We start from the raw sequence: 25,526 nt of genomic DNA, 5'->3' as shown, positions 1-25,526 counted from the left end.
TGGAAGACCGCAATAGCATGCCCAAACACAAACTAGGCTACTCTACCAAACACAAACTAGGGCTACAATTGAGCTTTTATAATCCACCTGCTATAAACAAACCTCAATCTGAATTAGAAAAGAATAATTGGCCAAACACTCTATGGCCATATCATTCAACCTGTAAATGTTAGAATTAAACTGCTCCTGGATATACCCCTGGCTTTTCATTACATGTATTATTTTTCACAAGTTTCTATTTTTCTTTAAAACCACAGATTTGTGAAGCAGAGGCTGTCAGTGATGGGGGAGAACAAGGACAAAATAAAATCACAAATAATGGAGGAAGCCTTGGAAAGAAAATGCGGGCAATTTCCATGACCATGAAGAAAAAGATGGGGAAAAAGTACATTAAGGCACTTTCAGAGGACATGGTAAACAGATGGCTAAATTCTGTTATGATCACGTGTGTGTGTTTACTGCTTGCTTTCTGCAGATTTCTACTCTGAAAATTATTCCATTGCCTCATAGTTAGCTGTGTGCAACTTCTGGACCCTAAAAAGGTCAGACACTATGACACAGCAACAAACATTAGAGAAGTTCTTGAAAACAAAGTTGTAGAATACGCTTTGAACTCAGGATCTTTCTCTACCCACCCACTCTGTTTGCCTGGATGTGTGGGTAGAGATCTTCATGCCCAGCTAAGTGTACATCCCTTTACTGGACATAAGCGTCATTGAACCGGAGTGAATAAACGTTCAAGATGTCCTTTTAGTGGGAGTGCTTCCCTCCCCACAGCCCTTGCTTGCATAAAAGAGCTCCCTACATTACCAGTATCAAAACAAGAATCTACTTTAAATGTGAGGAAGACTCAAATTCTTCTTTGCAATTCCTTATGAGGTAAGAAACTGTTCAGATACTCTTGTGGTTGCTGTTGAGTAATCAGTATGACTTGCCCTGTCTGGGTCATGGTTCAGAGTGGCTGGTAACTCAGAGAGATTCATATGATGGAATGGGTGAGAGAGATGGAAGGTGCTTCTATATTCAGACTGGTGGACTGCATATGGTGAGGAGGGAGAAGAGAGATCAAGATGGAACTAATAGGACTTCTCTAGCTATTGGCTTTAAGGGCCAAAACTGAGCAGTCTTCACCTGCTCCTCACAGATTTTCCACGGGAAAAGTGTTTCTGGAAGACAAAAGCAGATCTCTTCAAGTGACTGTGCATTCATGACTGCCGAGGTCCCCCACTCTGTACATAGAGGCCAAAAATGCATGGTCCCTTAACCCATCTTATTCCCCGTTTCAGCCAGGATCAAATTGACCCAGGCTGGGGGAAAACTGTATGCACTGCCTTGAAAACAAAGGACAAAACTGTGTGCAAATCCATCCATGTAAACAGAAAATGCAGGAGATATGCACAGTTCCTTTTTAGCTTGTAACACCCCCGCCCCCAGTGATTGGTCATTTCCCGGGGCAGGGAAAGCCCTCATTGGTCAATTTGAAATGACCAATCACCGGGGGCATGAGGTGTGTGCCAAACTAAACAGGAACTTCATGCTCCCGCATTTTCTATTTACATGGATCGATTGGCACAGTTTCGTCCCTGCTTTTCAAGGTAATGCGTACAGTCCCCCACCCCCAGCTCAGGTAAATTTGATCCTGGCTGAAATGGGGAATGAAGTGGGTTAAGGGACCATGTGTTTTTGGCCAAAGACATCAGGGCAAGGTTTAGAATCAGGGTGTTATCCTATTGTGTATTGTTAGTACTATACTATGCATGTCAAGAACAGACTAGGTTAAATGTTTCAATAGCAATGTTAGAGACAGCATGAATTTTGTAAAGGAAAGCATTTTTATTGTGAAACATTTGTATCACATGTGACAATGAAGGCTGCTATGAGGAGCAGATAATGTTTATTATTTGTGATGGAAAAGGGGAGTTTGGCCTTAGGGATAGGAGTTCCGTTGGCTGGCAGGTTAAGGAAAGAAATCTAAAGGAGTAAAGAAGCTAAGGGCAGGAAGCCCAGAGATAAGGAAGCTGAAGGAAGGCTGAGACTGGGCAATGAAGGAAAAACAAGGAAGCTAGAGGGAGAAAGCAGAGGAGATGGGGACTAACAACTGAGAAAGATGACAGTTGAATTACACATACTGATTTGAGCCAAACAACCAGTTCTTCACCTATGGGCTTATAGTATAATTCAGTTTCTAAGAGTGTCAGTAAACATGTGAATAAGGGCAAAGGTATTTATTTATTTACACACACGAGGGCAAGTCTATTTTTTAATGTATTTACAAAATTTGTATGCTGCCTTTGTGCGCAGTCAGGCCCACCAAGGCATAGGGTTGCCAGCCTCTAGAAGGGGCCTGGAGATCTGCCAGTATTACAATTGATCTCCAGACTACAGAGTTCAGTTTCCCTGGGGGAAATGGCTGCTTTGGAGGGCGAACTCTATGGCATCGTACCCTGCTGAGGTCCTTCCCTTCCATAAATTCCACCCTCCGCAATCTCCACCACCAAAATACCCAGGTATTTCCCAACCCAGAGCTAGCAACCCTACCAAGGCAGCTAACATTAAAAACAAAAAAATTAAAACATCGTAAAACAATGGAAGCCTCTGAAATACACAGCAGAACCTTCAGTAAGTCCAGGCTTCATCCCAGTTCAGTTGCTCTATAATTCCAGTTTACCACTAAATATGACTTTGGACGGAACTCAGAAGCATCCCTATTTCCTGGAAGCTAGGGATATGTTAATGAATCTGGTCAAGTTTAAGAACAGGGAGGTGAACTGAATTAACATATTTTTCGACACTGCTAGACTACTTTGATAATGCACACTCATCCAGAGAAAACTGTATTAATCAAATATATTCTAATGTTTAACCACTCTTTCCCCTTCCTTTAAAGAATGAGGAAGGAAAAGAAGATTCCAGCTCTAATAGAGACAGTGACCCTGGAGGAGGATCAAACACTGAGAAAGCTTCTCTGAAAACCAGTGACTCCATGGACAGTCTCTATAGTCTTAATAGCGGTCAGAGCTCGTCAAGTAAGTACAAAACCATTATTTACTTAACATCTTAAATATGTCTGATTTAATCAATGTTAATATCTTAATTTATCATAAAGAATTGTAGATAGGGAAGGGAAGAAAATGCCATCAAGTTGAACCCCTAGTGTAGTATGCTCATCTCTTTAACTCAACAGATTGACCCCCTTACAGCCCATTCCTGAGCTCTGGGGCCAAAAGAGCTCAGGAGGTGGGCAAGTGGCCGCGCCGGTGTCTGAGCCGCTTGTCCCAGCAGCTGGGCCATTTGCACCACCAAGAGTGGCACGGACGCCGGCATTGGGGCATTCACACCGGCCCCCTGTGCTGTCGCAACAGCGCAACCCTAGGATACTGGCTCAACCTCCTGCTGGTGCAAGCCCCCACAATGTCATCCCAGGGGGTGTTCCCAAGGCGTTCCAGGGGGTGGAGCAGCCAGTAGGCAGCTTCCTGACCCCTTTCAGGCCAGGAATGCCCCCTCCAGCAACAGCATTGCTGTTCTAGGTTTTTCCTGGGGCAGCCTCATTGTTTTCAATGGGGGAAAATGCCCCATTTTTGAATTTTTTTATTTCAAAAAGGCTGTTTAAAGCTTTTCAGAGGCCGGGAAACCTCTTTGGAGGCACCGCTGTGGTGCCTCGGCCACACCATCCCCAGCTGCTGAAAGGCTCAGGAATGAGCCGTTAATGCATCAGCAGAGAACATGACTAGATATGATACATCACTCCAGTTTATAACAGAGCTCTGTTTAGAGATGACAGGATTTTTTTTAAGTGTTTTCCCACAGAATTATTTAAACTCCAATAGTTGAAATTTTTGGTGTCCCCAATCAAGAAAGAACTGTTGTGACAATAATGCTATAATGCTTAAATTTGAAAAAAAGCAATGTAAAATTACTAGCTTCAGTCCAACACAGAGGTAAATTTTCTTTCAGTGATTTTATTAAGATTATATGGACAGTGATGTGCACTGGGTTGTGGTCATTGCCCATTTTAAAGTAGTTTTTTTTATTTTGCAATATAATAATACTTGTGTTATGCCTCAGAGTGCTCAAAGCCTTTCATGTACATTGTATTTCAATAATCCTTACACTCACCCAGCAAGTTAGGTCTCATATGGCAGATGTGAACACACATGAACACGTGAAGCTTAATTTATTCTGAGTCAGGCTATTGGTCTATCAAGGTCAGTACTGTAACTTTGACTGGCCGTGGCACTCCAGGTTTCCTGGTAGAAGTCTTCCACATCTCCTAATACTTGATCCTTTAAATTGTTTTTTGGGGAGAAATTCAAGGTACCAATGCTGTTATCTTAAAAATATTTAGAGGGAATGTAGCAGAGCTTGCTCAAATGTGCTGATGCAGGATTGTTTGGCTCAAACAAAATGCTGTCTAGAGATCTTCAAGCTTTCCCCCTCTGCAATGCTTCATTCTTTGGAAGCTCCCTGCCTAGCATAGCTTAGGACATTTACAGTAAACTCTTGTTCTTGGCTGCCTGAATAAAAAGGAAACATTAAACAGATGATAATTTAATTGGAGCATTAAAAGCACACGTTGTTGGGTTTCAACCTTATTTCAACAAGCCCCAAGGAAAATCCAGGCTCCTGTCTTCACAGCTCTCTGCTGATGTGGGCTTTATCATTTTAATGGCAATTGTGCTGTTTCAGGACTTGGAGGACTGCAATGCCCATCTGTTAGAACATCATCACAATTAAGATTATCCTGCAACATTTGTTAATAAATTATGCGAGGCATGATCCAGCCCAAATGAAGCACTTTTAAATCCCACTGATTTGAATTTGGAAATTGCAATAAAGTGCATCCCCCTACCACACAGACAATCTTTCTGTGTTTGCAGTAGGGATCGTTTTTTGTTTAATTTTTAAAACATTTCTCGTATAGCCTTTTGGCATTATACACAATCCATCTCTGATGCCATCTAAGGGTGACCATCCTTATTACTTTCAGGTGGAGTAACAAGCTGCTCAGATGGGATCAGCAACAGGGACAGCCTGAGGCTTGATGACGAAGTCCCTTACACAGGACCGTTCTGCGGCAGAGCCAAAGTGCACACAGACTTCACCCCAAGTCCTTATGACACAGACTCTCTCAAAATCAAGGTGAGACAACTTGATAACAATAGAAAAAGGCAGAACTGGATACATAAGAATTGTCTTTGTTCTTATTCTATCTGAATTCCAGCTTACAATCTTCTGAGGCCTTTTCTACCAGTGTTCTCATGTGGAGGGGAATCTCCTCTTCCCTGCACTTCAGTTGTAGCAGCTCCTTTTGTGGACTTTGCCTTGAGACTGGCTGTAGTCAGGCTGCTGGGGCCTAACTCTCTTCACAGCTATCCAGCCTTCCCCTGGTCTACAGCTTCCTCAGCTCTCAGGCTCCCTTCCACCTCCTGGGGGAATTCTCTGCTGCAAGTCTCTGGATTTCAGCTCTGTCCCTATTTTCTGAAGTCCTTGCAGAGCTCTTCCTCTGTTTTATTTATTTATTAGACTTATAACCCGCCCTCCCCAGCAAACCGGCTCAGGGCGGATAACAGCATTTAAAAAATACAACAATGTACAATATAAATATACAGTAAAATCCATAATAAAACCATCAATAAAATTCTAAAAACCTGACATGATGGCGCACACGTCTAAAAGCTGTAGGGACCGTACAGGTTTCATTAGGATGACTAAGCTAGTTCTACGTATATGTTGAAGAGGGATTGAAACACCTAACTTTTGATTGGCTCCTATCAAAGGTTGCTAAAGGGGCTAATAAGATTGCTGTGTTCTCCCTGCTGCCTGATTGGGTCTTCTCTAACCAAGCTAATGGACCAGTAAGTTAGTGCTATTTCCCCTCCATCTGCTCTAATTGGTTAGCTTTCCAAACCCCACATTTGCATGATTGTTCAGGTTTCTAATAGACATAAAGACCAATTTTCATTCATATACTATTCTGTTTACAATCATATGTATACAAATATATACGTGGGTTTTTTGATTTCTTCACAAGGTGTCTGTCCAAAAATACATACTAATAATTGTCTGGAGATTTCCAGTTTGCGCAATACTGCCAAACACTTTGCTGCTGTAAGACCTTGAATTATGGCTGGGAAGGGTAGTGCGGGGAGAGGTGTTTCACTTTTCCATATTAGCAAAGACAAGATGATGGCCAGTGCCCATCTTTAAAGCATTGTGAGGTGTGATTAAGTGCTGCTTCATTGCTGACTAAGAACTCTGAAGTAATAATTTGAGCCCCGTGGGAATGGAGGATCCGCCTAAGTTGTCAGTTTTTACTGGAGCTTATCAATGGCTTGCTCTTGGTTTACATCTAAAGAAGAAACCAGTAACTCCTCTAAAACTTCAGTAATCGAGCACAAATGACACAGGAACCAGATACACTACTTGCCTACGTTTATTGGATCAACTTATCTTGATTTTGAACAAAAATGCTGATCTGGATGCTTTAGTACTTCGTTTAAGGAAATGTAATATTATAATATCTGTCTATCTAGATCTTTATATTTGTATCACCATTAACATACATGACATTTTACAAAGTAGAGGAAGACAAGTCCCTACACCTAGGTACTCATGGTCGGATATTTAACACAGAGAAAGATAGGGGAGATGGGTGGAGATCAATAGGACAAAATATGTGTTCATCCCTATTATACCCTTTCCTTTTAGGTTCATTTTGTTACAAAGGGGGTTGTACCAATGGCTTAATAGAAAAGATGGGTTTTGAAGGAAGTACATGAAGTTGTGTCATGCAGGTGTTAGGAAAGGAAGTACCATGCATAAGTATGCAAATGAGAAATACTACTGAGGTAGCCATCCCAAGGTCTCTTGTTAAGAGTGATGTGAGTGCATGAGCCCAGATCACAGGGAGGAGTGTATTCAGATATGAGAAAGGACATGTAAAAGGGGGGTATTGCCATAGAGGGTTTGACCATAAAAATGAGGAATTTGGGCTGGACCTGGAACTATTAGGAAGCCAATGTAGGAGTTTAAGGAGGACTGTTGCATGGTCAGAATGACAAGAGAAGTGAATTTCAGCAGCGTTCTGGACAGAGGGTAATTGGAATGAGGTGTGACAACAGAAACCAGATAGGGATAGGTTAGAGTAGTCAAAGGTAGGAGATGATAAACGTGTGCTCCAGAGTTTTTGCTAAGGAAGGTGAGAGGTATGGCTACATTTTTGTAATGCTCTAAATGGTGAAGCAAATTGGTAGCAATTGTTCAAAAATAAAGCCATGGCTTTGTTCCTTTTCTGCAAGGAGGAGGATGATATCAATGGATGTGGGGAGGTGGGAAGATGAGAATTTCCATCTTGGACAGGTGGCAATAAAATATCGAAGTAGAAGCATCAGACAGGCAATTGGGGATGTGGGATTGGAAAAAGTGGTGAACTATCACTTTTAGGTGTTTTGTAGTAATTGAATTTGATTAGGGTACCTAAAAACAGTGATTATGATCATTCTCCTTGGACGTATAAAAGACATCTCATAAGAGGTAGTCCTATTATTTCTTGACTCCTTGGGAATGTGTAGACCCAAAGTGAAGGGTATATTTTGTATATCATATTATATTATTTCTCTCATAAGTATGTCTTTCCTTCTTACTGGGAAGGTATGGAAGGCAACCGTGCTGCAACAGATACTGTGCAAACTTGAATGGGGTCATGTTTGTTCATTCTTGTCAGTTTTAGTTTTCTGTAATATGAGCTCTGTTTATTTTCTAAATGCACATACATATTTGAGAGGAATCAGATCTTTGTTTTGAAGTGACTCTTTTTTGAGCAACTAGAGTAACTTAGTCTTGGGGATTCTAACCTGTATGATTTCCGATATCTCTCATGGTTTTTCCTTCTTTCAGAAAGGAGACATTATTGACATCATCTGCAAAACTCCTATGGGCATGTGGACAGGGCTCCTGAATAACAAGGTGGGAAACTTCAAATTCATTTATGTGGATCTTATTGCAGAAGAAGAATCTGCATCCAGAAAGATAAAGCCACACAAGAGAAGTAAAAGGGCCAAGCCGAAATCTCTTCAGGAACTTTTGGAACGAATCCATCTCCAGGTCAGTCAAGTAAATACAGTTGTAGTTTTTTGTATTTCTCTTGCACATACTTAATTAAATGTTCTTCTTTTAAAGCCTACAACACCTACAGTTTCAAATCAGGCCTTGATTTGTGGGGCACAGGATACATTTATTGTCCTTGTCTGAAATTGACTAGAGACAGTTTGTTGTCTTCTGAGATAAAATCACTCCATAGTAAATAGAACAGATGCTCTCAAACGATTGACTATTTATTGGATATGTGCTGGTTAGATATTTAGGACTAAACCTGTTTCAACCTCCCCCTTGATGTTATTAATCACTAGGGTATACCATCTAGTTATCAACCTTTTTTGTACTTCCAAAAAATCAAAACAGCATGTATTGGTCTCCCCTCATTTTATCTCGCACCGACTCCCCGTGGTAATTTAGGCTGAAACAGAGTGACTAGTAAGAGGTCATCTAATGAGCATCATGGCTGAATAGGGATTTGAACCTGGGTCTTTATTGACCTAAATCCAGCACTCTGATCATTAAATAATACTGACATGATGCTTGAGCAAGCTAAGAAACATATGCCCAGCACCTGTTTATGCTCAGAGGTCTTCAGCAAGCAATAAGTGTGATGAATCCTGCTTTTAAGCACATATTTGCCTTTCTGGATCTGGGTAAGTATTTCCTAAAGTAATGTTGTTGTGTGATAAGTAAAATGTTGTATGAAGTGGAACTGGGAAAATCTCAGCCAGTTGAATAAGATCTGTATTGAGCATGTGCCTATTCCAGGGCTTGGGTATCCCACAAGGAAGGGAGAATTGGGAACAGTCTCCAGTATACATCTCAGATGTTCCTAATTCCCATTTCTTTTCCTTTTTCAATACTAACTCTTTCTAAATTTCAGTTGGTAACTCAGTCTCAATGGTAACCTCACCTGAATACAGAGAAGAAGAAAAAACCATTTCTTATATAGTTTTTTTTATTTTATTTAACTAGCAGAAATTAGTCATTGAAGCTTCAAATCATGGTGCTCCAAATGCATTAGCAGTCTCTGTGATCTGTTCTCTTACCATCAGACACACAGGATGGAGTAGCACAATGGATTGCATCCTGTGGATATTCCACTGCTGGAAAGGGGGTAATCTTACCCAATTCCTCTCCTCACTGCAGCCTGCAATCAGCATGGCTTCTCTCTGCAAGGAACCTCTGAGCCTCAGTAATGCCTTTTGGGTGGGTCAATAAGGGGCTTATGCAGGAAGAGAGAGGAGGGAAAAGACCTATTTCCAGTAGAACATCAGTAGGATCCAATCCATTTTTCATCACTTCAACTTGAAAATAAACTCGCAGGCTTAGATTCTAAGCCTTGCTTTTCACTGCACCGTTTTTTGTTGTAGAGGCGGTCCTTGAATGCAGAATGCATTCCTCCATCGTTGGGGGCTTCCACTCATACAAGTGTCTTTCAGTGAGCTGAGAAGTACCAGAGGAAAGAGTGGAAGACCACCTTGGCCATGGACAAAAAGTGCTGCAAATGGAAGCAAGGTTTAGGATTCAGGGCAACACATCTGCACTGTTGGGTTTCTTTTTTACTCGATGGTGAGTCAGCAAGGTCTTCCCTTGAAATGACATTGTAGTTATTGCCCTGTAGTTATGAGTGACTTCAATTTCCTAGATGGGTGCTGGGAGACAAACTCTGCTAATCGTCCAGAAAGTCATGGAACTTTCTGACCTGCCTGGCTGACAACTTCCTTTTTCAAATGGTGGAAGAGGATATGAGGGGCTCAGCAATACTCAACTTAATATTAACCAACAGGCAAAAATTGGTAGATGGGGGGTGAAGCTGGTGGAGACCTTAGGGGGAAGTGACCATGTCCTCCTAGAATTCCTTTCGCTGTGGGGGACCAAGGAAGTTCATAGCCAGATGTGTATGTTTGATTTTAGTAGAGCAGCCTTTACTGAACTGAGAGGCATGATGAGAGTCGTTCCATGGGCAAGAATGCTGGAAGGGAAAGGAGCAAGTGAAGGGTGGGCTCTCCTAAAACAAGAGCTTTTGCAAGCTCAAGCCATCACTATTCCAACAAGATGGAAAAATGGTCAGGGATCCAAGAAGTCAATGTGGATGAACAGAGAACTCCATGATGAGCTAAGGAGAAAAAAGGAAATGTTCAAGACATGGAGGCGAGGACATACTTCTAAAGAAGAGTATCTGAGGGTTGCTAGGCACTTTGGTCAACCATAAGAGAGACCAAAACTCGAGTAAGCTGAGGCTGATTAGGAAGGCTTGCTACAACAAAACACCAAGCCCTACAAGGAAAGGCTGAGGGACCTGGGAATGTTCAGTCTGGAGAAGAGGAGATTGAGGGAGGACATGGTCGCTTTCTGTAAATATTTGAAAGGCTGTCACTTAGTGGAGGGCAGGGAGCAGATCCTGTTGGCAGCAGAAGATAAAACTCGCAATAATGGGTATAAATTTGGGCGGAAAGGTGCTGGCTGGATATTAGGAATTAGAGTAGTTCCGCAGTGGAGTCAGCTTCCTAGGAAGGTGGTAAGCTCCCCCTCACTGATAGTCTTCAAGCAGTGGCTGGACAAACGCTTTAGGGATGCTTTAGGCTGATTCTGCATTGAGTAGAGGGTTGGACTAGATGACCTGTATAGCTCCTTCCAACACTATGATTCTATGACATGAAAGCAGTCTCCTACTAACTTTTCCCATCCTGCTAAAAATGCACTTTTAAAAGCAGCAAATGCATTTGATGAGCCTGTCAGTTGTGTACTTATTGTTAAGCTTGGTTCATAAAATCGTTCACTCCATTTTCTTTATGACTAAAAACACTTTGTAGCTGATTTAAATGCCTGGGGGAGGGAGGCAGAGAGGGAAAGAGGGAGGGAGAGAGACATTCAACTTTTACTCTTTTAAACCATGGGGTAAGAACATTGTAGCAGTGAATATAAACAGTATTTATGTAGTATTTCACAATTACAATGCCATTTTCACATGTTAATTATTCCTTTTAACCTTGTACCACAAGATACATAAATGAAATTCTCTCATATACTCAGACTTCAGAAATGGATGCTTAAATATATGAAAAACAACAAAGTCAGGTCTCTGTGGTAATAAGGATATGCTTTATGTTGTGTGCAAAAAATATAATATTGTTTGAAATGCCTTATTTATAAGATATCGTTGATATTGTTTTCTCTACAAACAAGATATAAATATTTCTAAGATACGACAACAATTTGACTGAAGAATACATCAAATGGGACTGTAAATATAGGAGAAAGGGATTTATAGAAATTTGTTGTTGCAACAGCATATATGTTGTTATGTTATACTGAAATTCTAATGCATAAAATTAAAGGAAAATAAAGGTTTTGGTGCATGTCTGAAATTTAAAGACACAGGCACAATCTTGCCGCAGTTAGGCAGGTACGTTTATTTCAAAAAGAGAACAAATAATGTGTTTAATTTTTTCTCCATCATGAAATATGTTTTGCATGTATTAATTACAACAATTAATTTCACTCCTCTGGAGTGAAAAGGAACACATTTGGGTTTTGGATCAGGAAGGATCCATAACATGTTGTCTAGGGACATAGCTCTAAGGTGGATAGAGGGATTCCGAAGATTTGATGGGAAATAGCTCTGGTGAAAGGAATGATCTCGGGCCAGTTTAAAGGAGAAACTGGAGAAGTATGTTAATGTTCCTAATTCCTCCAACTAAAGAACAACTGTGCAAAAAAGCTCAAGTTTAAGAAGCAAACCAGTAACTGCCAAGATAAATCACTTTCAGTAGAAAACAAAAGTTTAAACACTTGTATGTGAACCACCTCGATACTTTTTGAATTACAATATGTCACTTGAACCTAACCATTTCTAGTTCCTCAATTCTATTATTTTGTTTCAAACCACATTCCTGTTATGATGCTTTGCTAACCTGACTTTTAAATCCCCCCAAATAAAACCATTTTAAGTTGTACTTCAAAAAGCTTCTTGAGTGCCATATATTTCTGACCTTTTATAGAGAATAAGGGATCCATCAAAATTAGTGGCGACAGTGTCATAACAAGTTATATGTCTCCACAGAGATAGTGAGGGTTGGTGTGTTTGAGAACAAAATAAATTTTAAAAAGTTAAAACAAGAGAAGTTCTGTCATGGGGTGGGGGAAGAGTAAAAATGCCTGTCATTTTAAAAATTGGAATTTGCATTATTGTTGCAGGACTACATATCAACTCTATTGCTAAATGGCTATGAGAAACTGGAAGATTTAAAAGATCTAAAAGAGAGCCATTTGATTGAACTTAATATTGAAAAACCAGAAGACAGAATGAGATTGCTGTCTGCTATTGAAAGCCTACAGGACCATGAAAGTGAGTTCTAAGTATTTCCTTGGTATTGTGTTGCCATTTTAATTAATAACTGTAAATTTTTAAAAGTGAAGCAATGGGCATGGTTTCAGAAGGTATGCCTCTGAAGAAGACTTTCAATATATTTAGCCCTCAGCAATGAGTAATGTAAAAAAACAGCTTGTTATCCAAAGCAGCATGCACTTGAAGGACCTGAAATGTGCAAAGGTGTCCCTTTGGGTACGTCAATTCGTGGGATCTAGCCTGTGTATACCAAGGCCCAGATTCAGACCAACACTTTAAAGAACAAGGGAGAATAAGGTTCTTAAGCAGAAATGTTTTTTATTGACTAAACAGAAAAGAGGCCAAATTAAGTTAAGCAATTTGCAGAGTAAAATGGGAATTACAGAAAGAAAAATGCACAGTGAAAGATACAACACAAAACCTTTCCCTAGAAAAACTGCCTACCTACTTTGGGAGTAAAACTAAATGGGGGGAAACAAGACATAAGAGCATGTTCCTGGAGAGAAGAGGGGGTTGTCCTCAGTAGTGACAAAGCAGAGTCAGGGGTGGAACTGACCAGGCGGGTGAAAGAAACACAGAGACAGGTCCTTGAAGCCGAAAAGTGAAAGGCCAACCAAGAGGCTGGGGTAATAGGATGCATTCCAAACTAGCTGCAAAAACTGGGGCTGAGGGATAACTCTTTATACCCTTTTGCAGAGAGTGAGCAGGGGAAAGAGTGTTGACACTGGAATGTGAGAGTAATAAAAATTTAATATTTTTGAAGATGAGCCAGCCTGAAAAGAAATCTTTTGTCTGTATTGTGGTCCTTTGTACCTTGAGAGTATCACAAATGTTCCCTTGAGGAGATTTGGAAGTTAGATAGGTACGTATCTATGGCTGGGTACTTGTCATGATTGGAGAAGTGCAGGAATCTTCCTGTCTGGTCATTGAGATATGGAAGAAATGGAATCAGCCTGTTGCTTATTGTTTTGGAGATCTGGGCTGTTAGTTAGGATCAAATTATTGGGGAAGAGGCACATAAGAAAGGCCTTGCTGGATCAGACCAAGGTCCATCAAATCCAACAGTCTGTTCACACAGTGGCCAACCGGGTGCCTCTAGGAAGCCCACAAGCAAGACAACTGCAGCTGCATTATCCTGCCTCTGTTCCAAAGCATATAGTAGGCATGCTCCTTTGATCCTGGAGAGAATAGATATGCATGACGACTAGTATCCATTTTTACTAGAAGCCATGAATAGCCCTCTCTTCCATGAACATGTCCACTCCCCTCTTAAAGCCTTCCAGGTTGGCAGCCAAAACCACATCCTGGGGCAGGGAGTTCCACAATTTAACTATGCTCCAAGGTCCATGGGGGAAATGGCCCTCAACTGAATCCCTCTTAGGGTGGTTATTTGCATGATTGACAGAGGAGCTGCCCTGCAATCCTTTCTTGGTGAGACTCACAGCCTTTTGATACCAGTTTAATTCAGGCTCCTTCTATCAATTCTAGGGAACAAGCCATGACAAAAATGGGGTGGAGGGTAAGGGCCTCAGGGGCATCAGTAGTTCCTTTAAGAATAGCAAAATAACAGTATGAAGACATTGAGTGTACTCTACCTGTGATGGTCATCGATGGCTAATCTCTCATTATTTTGTAACTGAATTAGATTGCACCTGGTGACATGTTCAGCAGATGCCTTCAGGGAAGTGTTGACATTCAGGAACAGCTTATGGAACAAGCAGATAAACAATCTTCTTTATCCATATCACCCCCCATATAGTAAGAAAGGAAGTCCATGAATGCAATTATTGGGCAATATTTGCTTTTGCCTTGTAGAGCTTCTAGACTAGGCACTCTCAGACACTACAATTTTGACTGCTTCCTAAAACACTGCAGAATTTATGTAGGCCATTGCTACTCTACTAATCACAAACAATTGTTTAGTTGGCCATACAGGGAAAATATAGATGGCCAGCTGTTACTCCATGATTACTAAGCAGAAATTGCTTTTGGTTAGCTAATATTAGGACATATAAAAGGTAAAGGTCCCCTGGGCAAGCACTGGGTCATTCCTGATCCATGGAGTGACGTCACATCCTGACGTTTACTAGGCAGACTTTGTTTACGGGGTGGTTTGCCAGTGCCTTCCCCAGTCATCTTCCCTTTACCCCTAGCAAGCCGGGTACTCGTTTTACCAACCTCAGAAGGATGGAAGGCTGAGTCAACCTTGAGCCGGCTACCTGAAACCCACTTCTGTCGGGATCGAAACCAGGTCGTGAGCAGAGCTTTTGACTGCAGTACTGCAGCTTACCACTCTGCGCCACGGGGCTCCTATTAGGACATATACATTCCAGTTAAAATGTTGGTAAGAAAATAGGCACTTTTGAAGCTAGCCACATATTATGGCTTACATGCTTCTCCTATTTTAAGTATTAATAATGACTGAGGGAAGAGAACAACTCCACCTATCACAACTTGATTGCAAAGCTAATGTGTTTCAGTGCTTTATTGCATAAGAGAAAATGATGTAGTCTATAAAAGCAGGAATCCTAAATAATCACATGAGGAAAAGCCAGAAAAGCTATTTAGGAAAGCACTCAAACACAACTTTACAATACATTGTTCCCTCAGTATCTGTCTGCAGAATACTGTCTGGCCAACTGAATGGTAAGGAACTATTTGCATTTCTCATATGTCCCAAGACCAGGACTAGATATGGAACTTATGAATACTATCATGTCATTGGTTTAATGGGGATATTACTGTAGTGTAGTTCTCCAAGAGCACTAAGTTGGCGAGTGCACTCTTCTTGTTCCCAGTGTGTATGTTATATATGTTAACTGTCATCAAGTTGCTTCCAACCTATGGCGACCCTATGAATTAATATCCTTCAAAATGTCCCAGCGTTAACAGCCTTGCTTAGGTCTTGTAAATTGAGGGCTGTGACTTCCTTTATAGTCTCAATCCATCTCTTCTTGGGTCTTCCTCTTTTCCTGCTGCCTTCAACTTTTCCTACCATTATTGTCTTTTCCAGTGACTTTTGTCTTCCCATAATGTGACCAAAGTACGACAGCCTCAGTTTAGTCATTGTAGCTTCTAGGGACAGTTCACGCTTGATTTGATCTCAAACTCACTTATTTGTCTTTTTAGCAGTCCACGGTATCCATAAAACTCTCCTCCAACACCACATCTCAAAAGAATCAATTTTGTTCAAATCAACTTTCTTCATTGAAGGGGTTGTTCCCAGTACTAGATTTTTATTTCTAAATTTCACTCACCTAAGAACATAATGATTTTTCTGCCCTTCACAAGATGGGCCATATTCCCTAGCACCAGATCATTAATCTGAATTAAGGATAATGTCCCTATCACAGTAAAGTGCTGCTAGAAGAGAGGATATGGCATATGGGTCAAACATATGTATGGCACAATACATTCAGTGATACCACCCATAATATTAATGGAGTTTCTTGGGAGACATTGTGTACAAGGAGTAGGCGAATAAGGAAAAAACGTAAAATGAGGTCTCATTGGCAACACTCATCCTTCCTCTTTGCTACAGAACAACAATGTTTTCTCCCTGATGTTGATCAGTAATGTAAAAGATAAGGGGGAAATCTGTAAAAGTGTGTAATGGGATATAATAGGTCATTCAGTCAAGTAATTATAACGAAAGAATGGGAGCCAACGTGATCCTGGGGTTAACTCTTAGCAGAGTGAGTAATTCTGCATGACCTTGGCTAAACCACTGTGTTTCTGTCAGCCCAAGTGGAAAATTGGGTTGAAAAAGCTGGACAGCATTGTTCTAACAAAATATTGAATCTGAAATCAACTTTCCAAGGTCAATATTTTTTTCTTAAGTAGGCATGACGCTGTCTACTATAAACGATTTCCTGATTAAAATTGATTATCTGTAGTGCTTAGAAGTGAGAAACATAATTACCCAATTGTACAAAAGAATCTTGTTACTGACTATGGGAATTACAATGAAATCCCCAAAATACAAGCTCAGCCGTTCCCCAGGTTGTTTAGACTGAGCATATCAGTTCAAATGGTTTGTTTGGGGCTGTGAATAGGCTTGAGTTTACTTCTGGTAAAATCAGATTTACAGCACTGTAGCTCTTCTATAGAACCTTGTACTGGCTCAATTCACAAATGGAGCAAAGCTGAAATGCAAGTTCTCAATGTCCACCAGTTTGAAGGAAGCCTTTATCACATTGAGTCTTTCAGGCAATAACTTCAAAGTTTACTTTTACCGACCTCAAGAAAGACCAGTCTTACTTACCCTGCAAGCAAAACTTCCATCTTTATATTGTTAACTGTCTGATTGGTGTTGTTCTTATAGACAGCCATATTAAATCCAATCGCATTCTTTATGTACCAGTGTGTTACAGATAAAGTACGAAAGTATGAAAACTAGGAGGTGCTTCTCCCAGCTGCTTGTTTCAATAGGGATTTATTTCACATTTGCTCAATGCAGAGACAAATCATGTCCTGCCTCCAAGACAGCCCTCTCAAGCCTGTTCTTCATCCTAGGGAAAGGCTTTCCATTTAAGCTGATTACAATATGCATTGCACCTTTGCTTCCTTTACACACATTTTCTACAACACCCTTTTCACCTTCTGACTCAGATATAAAGACTCAGATCACCATTCCTATTTGTGTCTGACGAAGGGAGCTTTGATTCTCAAAAGCTTATAATCTGAAAATCTTGTTGGTTCCTGAAGTGCTACTGGACTCAACTCTAACTGATCTAAACCAGGGCTTCTTAAACGTTTTCCACTTGCAACCCCTTCTCACCCAAGAAATTTTTATGCGGCCCCGGGTATACAGGTTTATAAAATAGGTATACAAATCAAACATTTACTGATAATAAATCATAAAGAAGTTTATTTTAAAACAATTCTTGGGTATACATATAATTTTTCCTTTATTGTCGCCAATTTTTTAGCGACCCCTGAATTCAGCTACGCGACCCCATATGGGGTCACAACCCACAGCTTAAGAAGCTTTGATGTAGACAAAGTTAGTCATCCTTAAGTCCCACTGAAAGAAATGAAATGAAATGTAAGCCACTCACAACAAACGTATTCTACTGATTTCAATGGAACTTATGTAGATCTAATTCCTCTGATTGGGTTGACTGAATGATTCAGTCCATTCTTCTGGTGGGCATTCTGGTGTGTGTGTGTTTGTTTTTTGCTATAAATTCTTCAAAGGGAAAGCGGCATGGTATAGCCCAATCTCTCGTCAGATCTCAGAAGCTAAGCAGGGTCAGTACTTGGAAGGGAGACCTCCAAGGAACACTCTGCAGAGGAAAAGGCAATGGTAAACCATCACTGCTTCTCACTTGCCTTGAAATTCCCTTGCTTGGGTTGCCAGATCAGGGCCATATGATTATTATATTTCATGAAATTACTATGCTTTAGGACAAAAGTGCTGCTTGTCTATAAATGGACCTGATCTGCTAGTGTTGTGTATCTGCAGAGTTCCCTTGAAGTCATAAAGGTTAAGCAAGTATTTATAACAAATATTCAGAATCAGATACTTTGGAACTGCATATTTCTTTTTGAAAGGAGTCGTATTCTCACATCTAATATAGTGAGCTGCACACCTGTAACTTTGCCAAAAAAAAAAAAAAGATCCAAGGGCAAAACAAGGGCAAAAATGCAGATAATTAATATTTATAACATAGCTCTTGTCAAAGTGTATTCATCAGAAGTATATTTCTTCAGTTTCCATAGCCTAATCCTAGAGACTAAAGTAGTATCAGAATATACATGTCAAAATGATGCATATCATAGCTCTGCTAACCCTATCTCAGACAACTCTGACTGAAAGCCATTTATCTTGTATGAAACTGCTATGCTTTAGGAAAATTACATGACTTCTAGTAGTTGATAAGATACCATGTTCTGCTGAATCTGCAACATTTAATAGTGGCCTTTACCATCTCTCTGTGCTTTATACTTTTCACCAATACTCTACAATTCTAAAACATGCCCAGTAATTCTGGAAGTCTAGCTCTTAGACTTAAGATGGAGCATCATTTGTGCCAGGGCGGGGAAGGGGGGGCAAAAATGACTTGGGGCAGTTGGGCCCAGCAGTGGGTATCAGTCCAGTAGCTCTGAAGCAGCTTCTTGCAGTCCTCGTCTCCAGAAGCCAGCCGATCACTGGGAAGGCATGGAGGATTGGTGGACCAAAGGGCTGCAAGATTCTTTCTGGTCATGAACACACATGAAGCTGCCTTATACTGAATCAGGCCCTTGGTCCATCAAAGTCAGAATTGTCTACTCAGACCTGCAGCAGCTCTCCAGGGCCTTAGGCAAAGGTCTTTCACATCACCTACTCGTCTAGTCCCTTTAACTAGAAATGCTGGGGATTGAACCTGGGACTTTCTGCATGCCAAGCGGATGCTCTACAAGTGAGCCATAGCCCCTCCCCTAAATGGTCAGTGTTCTGTGTTGAACACATGAAGCTGCCTTATACTGAATCATACCAAGCAGATGCTCTACCACTGAGCCACAGCCCAGTGGTCCATGGCCCAGGTTGAAAAGAAATGGGCTGAAGGTGTGGTGGGCATTCAGGACCTCTATCCCAGCAAAGACCTCCACCCCACCCCATGGTTTTAGAGTTTATTTATGTGTGGCTACCCATCCTTTGCTATGTCTGCAGAGGGTTGCTGGTTAACAGGGACAGGGAAATTTTTTTACCAAGGGCTCTGATTGGCTTATAGGCCCTGGAGTTTTCCATAGAAGAGTGCATATATACTGTGTGTGCTTGATTGTACTGTTATAAAGAGTGTAACTATCACAACTAGCTGCTGGCATTTAGTTATTGGTTGGGGAACACAGTGCGGAGTGGGCTCTGAGGGGGGCAGCCAACCTAGGGGCTGACATATTGAACACACTCCCAGAAGGATGGTGATTAGTAGGAACAGCAGGTTCCGCCACTTCCAGTCCTAATACCAGCTCTCTTCCCTCGGTTACCCTAGCAGGCAGGTTAGGGAATGTGCTAAAAGCAGTTGGAGAGGCCAACAGAACCCATTGTCCACAGCCTGTGCTGCGCCAAGACCTGAGGAACCTGTAATCAATGATGTTGTGGCCTGATTCTCCCCAGCATAGTGTGTCTGTGTCATCCTCTCCCTCCTCCCCCCCGCTTGAGCTGGTCTCCACTCCAGGCACAAAGCAAAGCAGTTGCTGCTGACATTTGAGCATTAGGGTTGCTGCTGACATTTGAGCATATTGTCTGAGGGCCAGATCCTATGAGTTGCTGTCTTGCGGCTGCAAATCTTATAACTGGGCATTAGAGTTCCCACATTGGCTTGATAAACCAATAGGGCACAACCTCCCAGGATGGCAACACTTCAGCATAATCAGCTGCCTCTTGCAAGTCAGCAACTCTATTCTTCAGAACAATAATTTTACAGTGAGAAAGGTAGGAGAAAGCTGTCTCTAATCCAACTATGAGGCTTGATCGAGACTAAATTTCCTGCTAATGGAAGGGGAAGAAACATTTCCTCCATCTTACAGACTCCTTTCATTTCACTTCAGGGTCCCCTATCCCCTATATTTCAGGAGCCTCATACTGTGAAGATCAGTGGGCTGAAGTGGGAGGGTGAAGGCAGATACCAAATACCAGAACATCTCCCTCATTGTTATCAACATGATGATGTCACTTCCGGAAGTGACGCCATCAAGGCTAGACCTCATTTTAATCCCGGTAAGATCCCCCCCTCCTCTGCCAATGGCCAAGGGGGTCCTAGCAACCCTAATACAAACACAACATAAACAGGGAAGAGAGCCAATAGAAGTCTACTGGAGTTATACCATATGAAACAAGAGTGTTCATCTGCTGGTGGAAGACAACGGTCCTTTATGCATGGGTACTTTCACTCACGTTCATCCCTGGACTGACCCGGTTGTTCCTTGGAGTTATGCATGAGTTTTCTGTCCATTAGAGATGACCTCGCGGCCAGCCCTCACAAATTCTGGGTCTTCCCATTCCTATTAAGTTCCGATTCTTTGATCTCCCCTGAGATCAGCCCGGGTGAAATCGCCCTCATCTACATGCATAAGGCAAAGTGCTGGCCAGAGGAGCTGGGGGAGGTGACATTTTTCTCACAGTAAGCACTACAGCCAATTACAAAGCAGCATTTCAAGGGGCAGGGACACAAATGCTTCCTGATTTTTGACACCCACCTGGTTTGTCTCACATAAGAAAGGGTTTTGAAATGACGCTTGGGTTTTTACCCACCCCACCCAATTCCTTTTAAAGAGCTCGGGTTGTTAAATGGTTTTTAAAACAGCACTTGGGTTTCCGCCAGGGGAGAGGGGAACTGGACGTTTTCCTCACAGTAGGCACTACAACCAATTACAAAGCAGTGTTTTCAAGAGGCGGGGACTCAGACACTTCTGCATTTGAGCTTGGTGACTTTCCTGGTGCATAGCAATTTTTTGGGATTTGCAACACAAAAACCGAACCCCAGGTAAAACTCCCACTCATAAAAGACCAATGATAGGAAACAGATGAATTTCCCTGGGAGGGAAGTTCCAGATTTTCACTGCCACAAACAAGACCTGTATTACAACTGAATTTGTATTTGTATTTTAATACTCTCTGGAAAATGTTTAATTCTTTAAATTATTTTACTATTTTTAAATTTTATTTTGGTGGAATTTCCACGTTATTCTGTATTGTGGCTATGGCTTTTTTTGCTAATGCAGTAAAGACTTGATGGTGATGATACAACTGATCTCCAGACTGATCTCCCTAAAGAAAATGGCTACTTTGGTGGGTGGCCTCTATAGCATTGTAGTAACCCCACTCTGGCTGTGGCCCTGTACACAAAGCTATGGCTCAGGTTTCTTGAGTTTGGGAAATATAGGCAACATTAATTTCCATGCAAGTTTCCTCCTGCTGAATTGGAGTATCAAATGTAAGGATGCCAACTCCGGGTGGGGAAATACCTGGAGATTTGGGGGTAGGGCCTGGGAAGGCAGGGAAGGAATGGACCTCATTATGGTAGAATGCCACACTCTTCAAAGCAGCCTTTTTCTCCAGGGGAAGCGATCTCTGTAGTTTGGAAACCAGTTTTAATTCTGGGAGGCTGGCAACCTTAAAAGGCAATTAGTAGTTTGCTGCCTGGTGTCTCTGTTTATTGCGAAAATGGGCACAAATGGAAATGATGACTGCAAAGTACCATGGTTTATGTAGCCGTGTACCCATCATTGACATAAAGGACTTTTGGATATAATATATTGTTTCATTTTTGCAGATGAACAAGACCAAGACTCTGAGCAAGTACCACAGACCTTAAGCCCTGACCTTGGCTTTAACAAGTCACAGTTAAGTGACTGTCCAAGAGACTCTGGTTGTTACACTTCATCAGAAAATTCAGATAACAGCAAAGATGACCCAGATACTGAGAACCTCTCTGCCCTGGTGCATGCAATCACCATCACCGAGTCAAACTAAATGGGTTCACATTTCTTGCAGAATTATTCACATTGAGTTTGCAGATTCAGAAAACACCCTGAACTTACCAGTTAGCATGAAATGAAATAATGGAAAGTAATGTCCATTATTCAGTCAATTTTGGGATGCACTATGCTATTGGATTTTCATCTAACAATATTTTCCACAAGAAAATATGTGTCTCTTGAACAAACCTCTGCTTTCTTTTGTAATTTTGCTAAAGACCCAGTAATTGCATTTTTATATATAATTTGTACAGCGAATTCCTTTTCTATCGTATGAGAATAGTTAGGTAATGCTCTGTATTTCTAAGACTGTTCATTTCCAAAAACATTTCTAAATATTGTAAATAGTGTAAATAATTGTAATTTTACAAGGCAAAGAAATTATATTGTCCTTCTTAACCTATGTTTTCACCAAAATGCTGTTGAAATTAAAATGCAGCCAGCCAAATATCTGAATTCTGAATAAGAAACCTTTAGGCTTAATTTTATTGAATATAATACAAAGTTAAATTCAGTAATCACTTTAAGCTAATTTATCATGTCATAAAGTAATATTTATATACATAACAGTTATGATGTTTATAATTGGAAAGTGTATTCTGAATACTTTATGCACTTGCTTCTTTTTAAAAAATGGGTTTCCTTGTTCCTATTATTCTCTTTGTAAAGATTATGAAAATACAATTACTAGAATTAAGGGGTTTTCTTTTTTCAGAATTTGCTTTGGCAAAACTCTTCTTTAATGTGGTTAGTATATAAATAGACAATAAAAATATCTATTTATTAGCAATCAGTGACTAATCCTTTAAAATTGGCATAGCATATTGTCCATCCTTCACTGAGTTTCATTTGCTTGTAGTTTTACAAAGTTTTTTTAAATCTTCCTAAAATGTTCCCCTTGAAAATAAACCAATATGACTTGAATTCATTTAATTTCAAATATTTTTATTTCCAAGGCTGTGTCTCATTCTGAACATATTCAGCGTATATTTTGTGTATTATATTATCTACTATTGTGCGTGTGTGTTAAGTGCCGTCAAGTCACTTCTGACTTATGATGACCCTATTAATTAATTACTTCCAAAAAGTCCTATCATTAACAGCCTTGGTCTGTTGTCAGCTGCAAAAAAAACTGAGCAAATCACAGTATACACTATTCACAAAATAAAGAATTGTACATACAAATTAATATATTTTCCTTTGGAAAGATCTGGTTCAGCAGATACAGAGTTTTCAGCTGGAAGCCTGTTGCAAGTCCATTCCACCTTCCCAAATTCCAGAACTCATTCTGCCTCAGTTCTACAGATAGGGTTGCCAGCTCCAGTTTGGGAAATACCTGGAGATTTTGGGGGTGTCGTCTGAGAAGGGCGGGTTTGGAGAGGGGAGGGACTTCAATGCCCTAGAGCCCAATTGCCAAAGCGGTTATTTTCTCCAGAAGAACGGATTTGTATCGCCTGGAGATCAGATAGCGGAAGAGCTCCAGCTACCACCTGGAGGTTACGACAGGAGAACAACCAGCAAAAAGCTCAAAATCAAATGACTATTTGAACTACAAATCTAAACGACAGTCTTATGTATCTATCCACAAAAAACACCAAGTGTTACAATTGCAAGCACGAAATACAAAGTGAGTATACAATATAACACAAATAAACATGAAAAAGGTACAAGGATATATACATTGCTGACCCAGGGTTAATTAAAAGGAACGCCGCTATTCAATAAGTTCAAACATTTTTTAAAAGTTAACATTTTATTAACACACAACTTTATTAAACAACAACATTATAAACATTTAATTGTAGGAATTAGATTGATTTTGGAATAAATTGGCCACAGCTTGGAATTGGCAAACAGCTGCGACCCTCGTGGCGCAGCATGCGAGATGTGTCAAGCGCCCAGGCCGTGTCCACCACGGCCATGAAGTAACCACTGCCCACAGGACTCCCGCTGTGGGCAACTGGGATGGCAGTACCAGGATGACACCAGGACGAACACCACTGGGTGTTATCCCCCACCACTTGGGAAGAGGCGGACACCTGCCCTGCCGCCAGGGCATGTCCCAGAAGCCTCTCCCAAAACCCTTGGGATAGGGTTCCCAAAACCAGGGAAGCGACCAATTCCTATGGAGCTTCCCCCCCCCCAAATGACACATCCACATGCTAAACCGCAATAAGCTGCAAGGAGGCCGATTCACTCACAGGCCCCTGCAGCCGCAGGGAAACCGAACTCAACTCTCGGACCTGAACTCAACTCTCGGACCCTTGCAGCTTCCGCCACACTTCACAGCTGAAGCCAATTCCTTAAGCCTCCCCGAACATTGTGCAGCCATAGGTCCATGCCCCAGCTGGTGAGGTGCACGCCATCCCGGCGATAAAGTGATGCTATGCGGAAAGAAATGTCCCATTGTCGTATGATCACTCCGCCTAGTCTGATCACTTCCCTCCCAACAGCGTTGGTGACTTTCCTCCTAGTCACATCTACCCTGAGCACATTGTGGGCACCTCTCCAGCACCTCCTTTCCAGGAGATCCGACCAGCAAATCACCGTTGCTGGGCATAACGATGCAAGTGTCGAGAGATCACGACAAATCTCAGTAGCAAGATCAGATAGCGGAAGAGCTCCAGCTACCACCTGGAGGTTACGACAGGAGAACAACCAGCAAAAAGCTCAAAATCAAATGACTATTTGAACTACAAATCTAAACGACAGTCTTATGTATCTATCCACAAAAAACACCAAGTGTTACAATTGCAAGCACGAAATACAAAGTGAGTATACAATATAACACAAATAAACATGAAAAAGGTACAAGGATATATACAATATGAAACAAACAGGCAACTAGAAGTCCAAAAATAAAGTCCTGTTTGTTTCATATTGTATATATCCTTGTACCTTTTTCATGTTTATTTGTGTCATATTGTATACTCACTTTGTATTTCGTGCTTGCAATTGTTACACTTGGTGTTTTTGGTGGATAGATACATAAGACTGTCGTTTAGATTTGTTGTTCAAATAGTCATTTGATTTTGAGCTTTTTGCTGGTTGTTCTCCTGTTATTTCCTTATTCAGCACAGGGTGTTCTTAGTTAGATTCCCTGGAGGTTGGCAACCCTATCTACAGATGCCTCGGTTCCACCAATGAACTTGCCCATATCCATTAAGTGCTGGCAGTTCTAAAGGGTGCTGTAAGGTAGGTTAGGCTGAAGGAGAGACAGAGTAACTGGCCCAAGGTCATCCAACAAGGTTTAACCTAAGTCTTCCTGATCCTACTCTGACACTCTACTATACCATGCTGAATAAATGCTATAGAAGCCCTCTGCAAACAGAGACCGTCCTGGGTAAACAGACAAAACATCCAAAGCATTACAACCATTTTCGTGAGAGAAGTTTTTATTGTTGTGGAAATGTCAGAGAGGTTGCACAATACTGGTCTGAAACAGAAAGGGTTACAGTGCAAGAGTTACGATCCAGGGATATAAATTTCTAGCTAGTATTACCTCCATACCGTACCGTGCCTTATAATTTCATATGAGAGCTCAGGTAATATTCATCTAATTAAAAGCTACTCAACTGAAAATCCTATTTATCAGAAACAAATGTTTGTCCTATCT

The 25,526-nt window shown here is 41.1% G+C and overlaps 1 protein-coding gene across 3 annotated transcripts in view; it reads left to right on the top strand.

Moving 5' to 3' along the window:
• The window catches only part of SAMSN1 (SAM domain, SH3 domain and nuclear localization signals 1), a 104,430-nt gene extending 82,436 nt beyond the window's left edge, over positions 1-21,994 (top strand). For all 3 annotated transcript variants that reach the window (XM_056858319.1, XM_056858318.1, XM_056858320.1), the window contains 6 exons: positions 258-413; positions 2,888-3,026; positions 4,988-5,139; positions 7,897-8,103; positions 12,298-12,448; positions 21,706-21,994. In XM_056858319.1, coding sequence (XP_056714297.1) covers positions 258-413; positions 2,888-3,026; positions 4,988-5,139; positions 7,897-8,103; positions 12,298-12,448; positions 21,706-21,905 — 1,005 coding nt within the window. In that variant the 3' untranslated portion in view covers positions 21,906-21,994. The remainder of the gene's footprint in view (positions 1-257; positions 414-2,887; positions 3,027-4,987; positions 5,140-7,896; positions 8,104-12,297; positions 12,449-21,705) is intronic.
• Positions 21,995-25,526: the final 3,532 nt, after the last annotated feature.

Source organism: Euleptes europaea, chromosome 12, assembly GCF_029931775.1.
Source record: "Euleptes europaea isolate rEulEur1 chromosome 12, rEulEur1.hap1, whole genome shotgun sequence".
Lineage (NCBI taxonomy): Eukaryota > Metazoa > Chordata > Lepidosauria > Squamata > Sphaerodactylidae > Euleptes > Euleptes europaea.
Note: the sequence above shows the minus strand (reverse complement) of the source record. Positions and strands in the feature narration are given on the sequence as shown.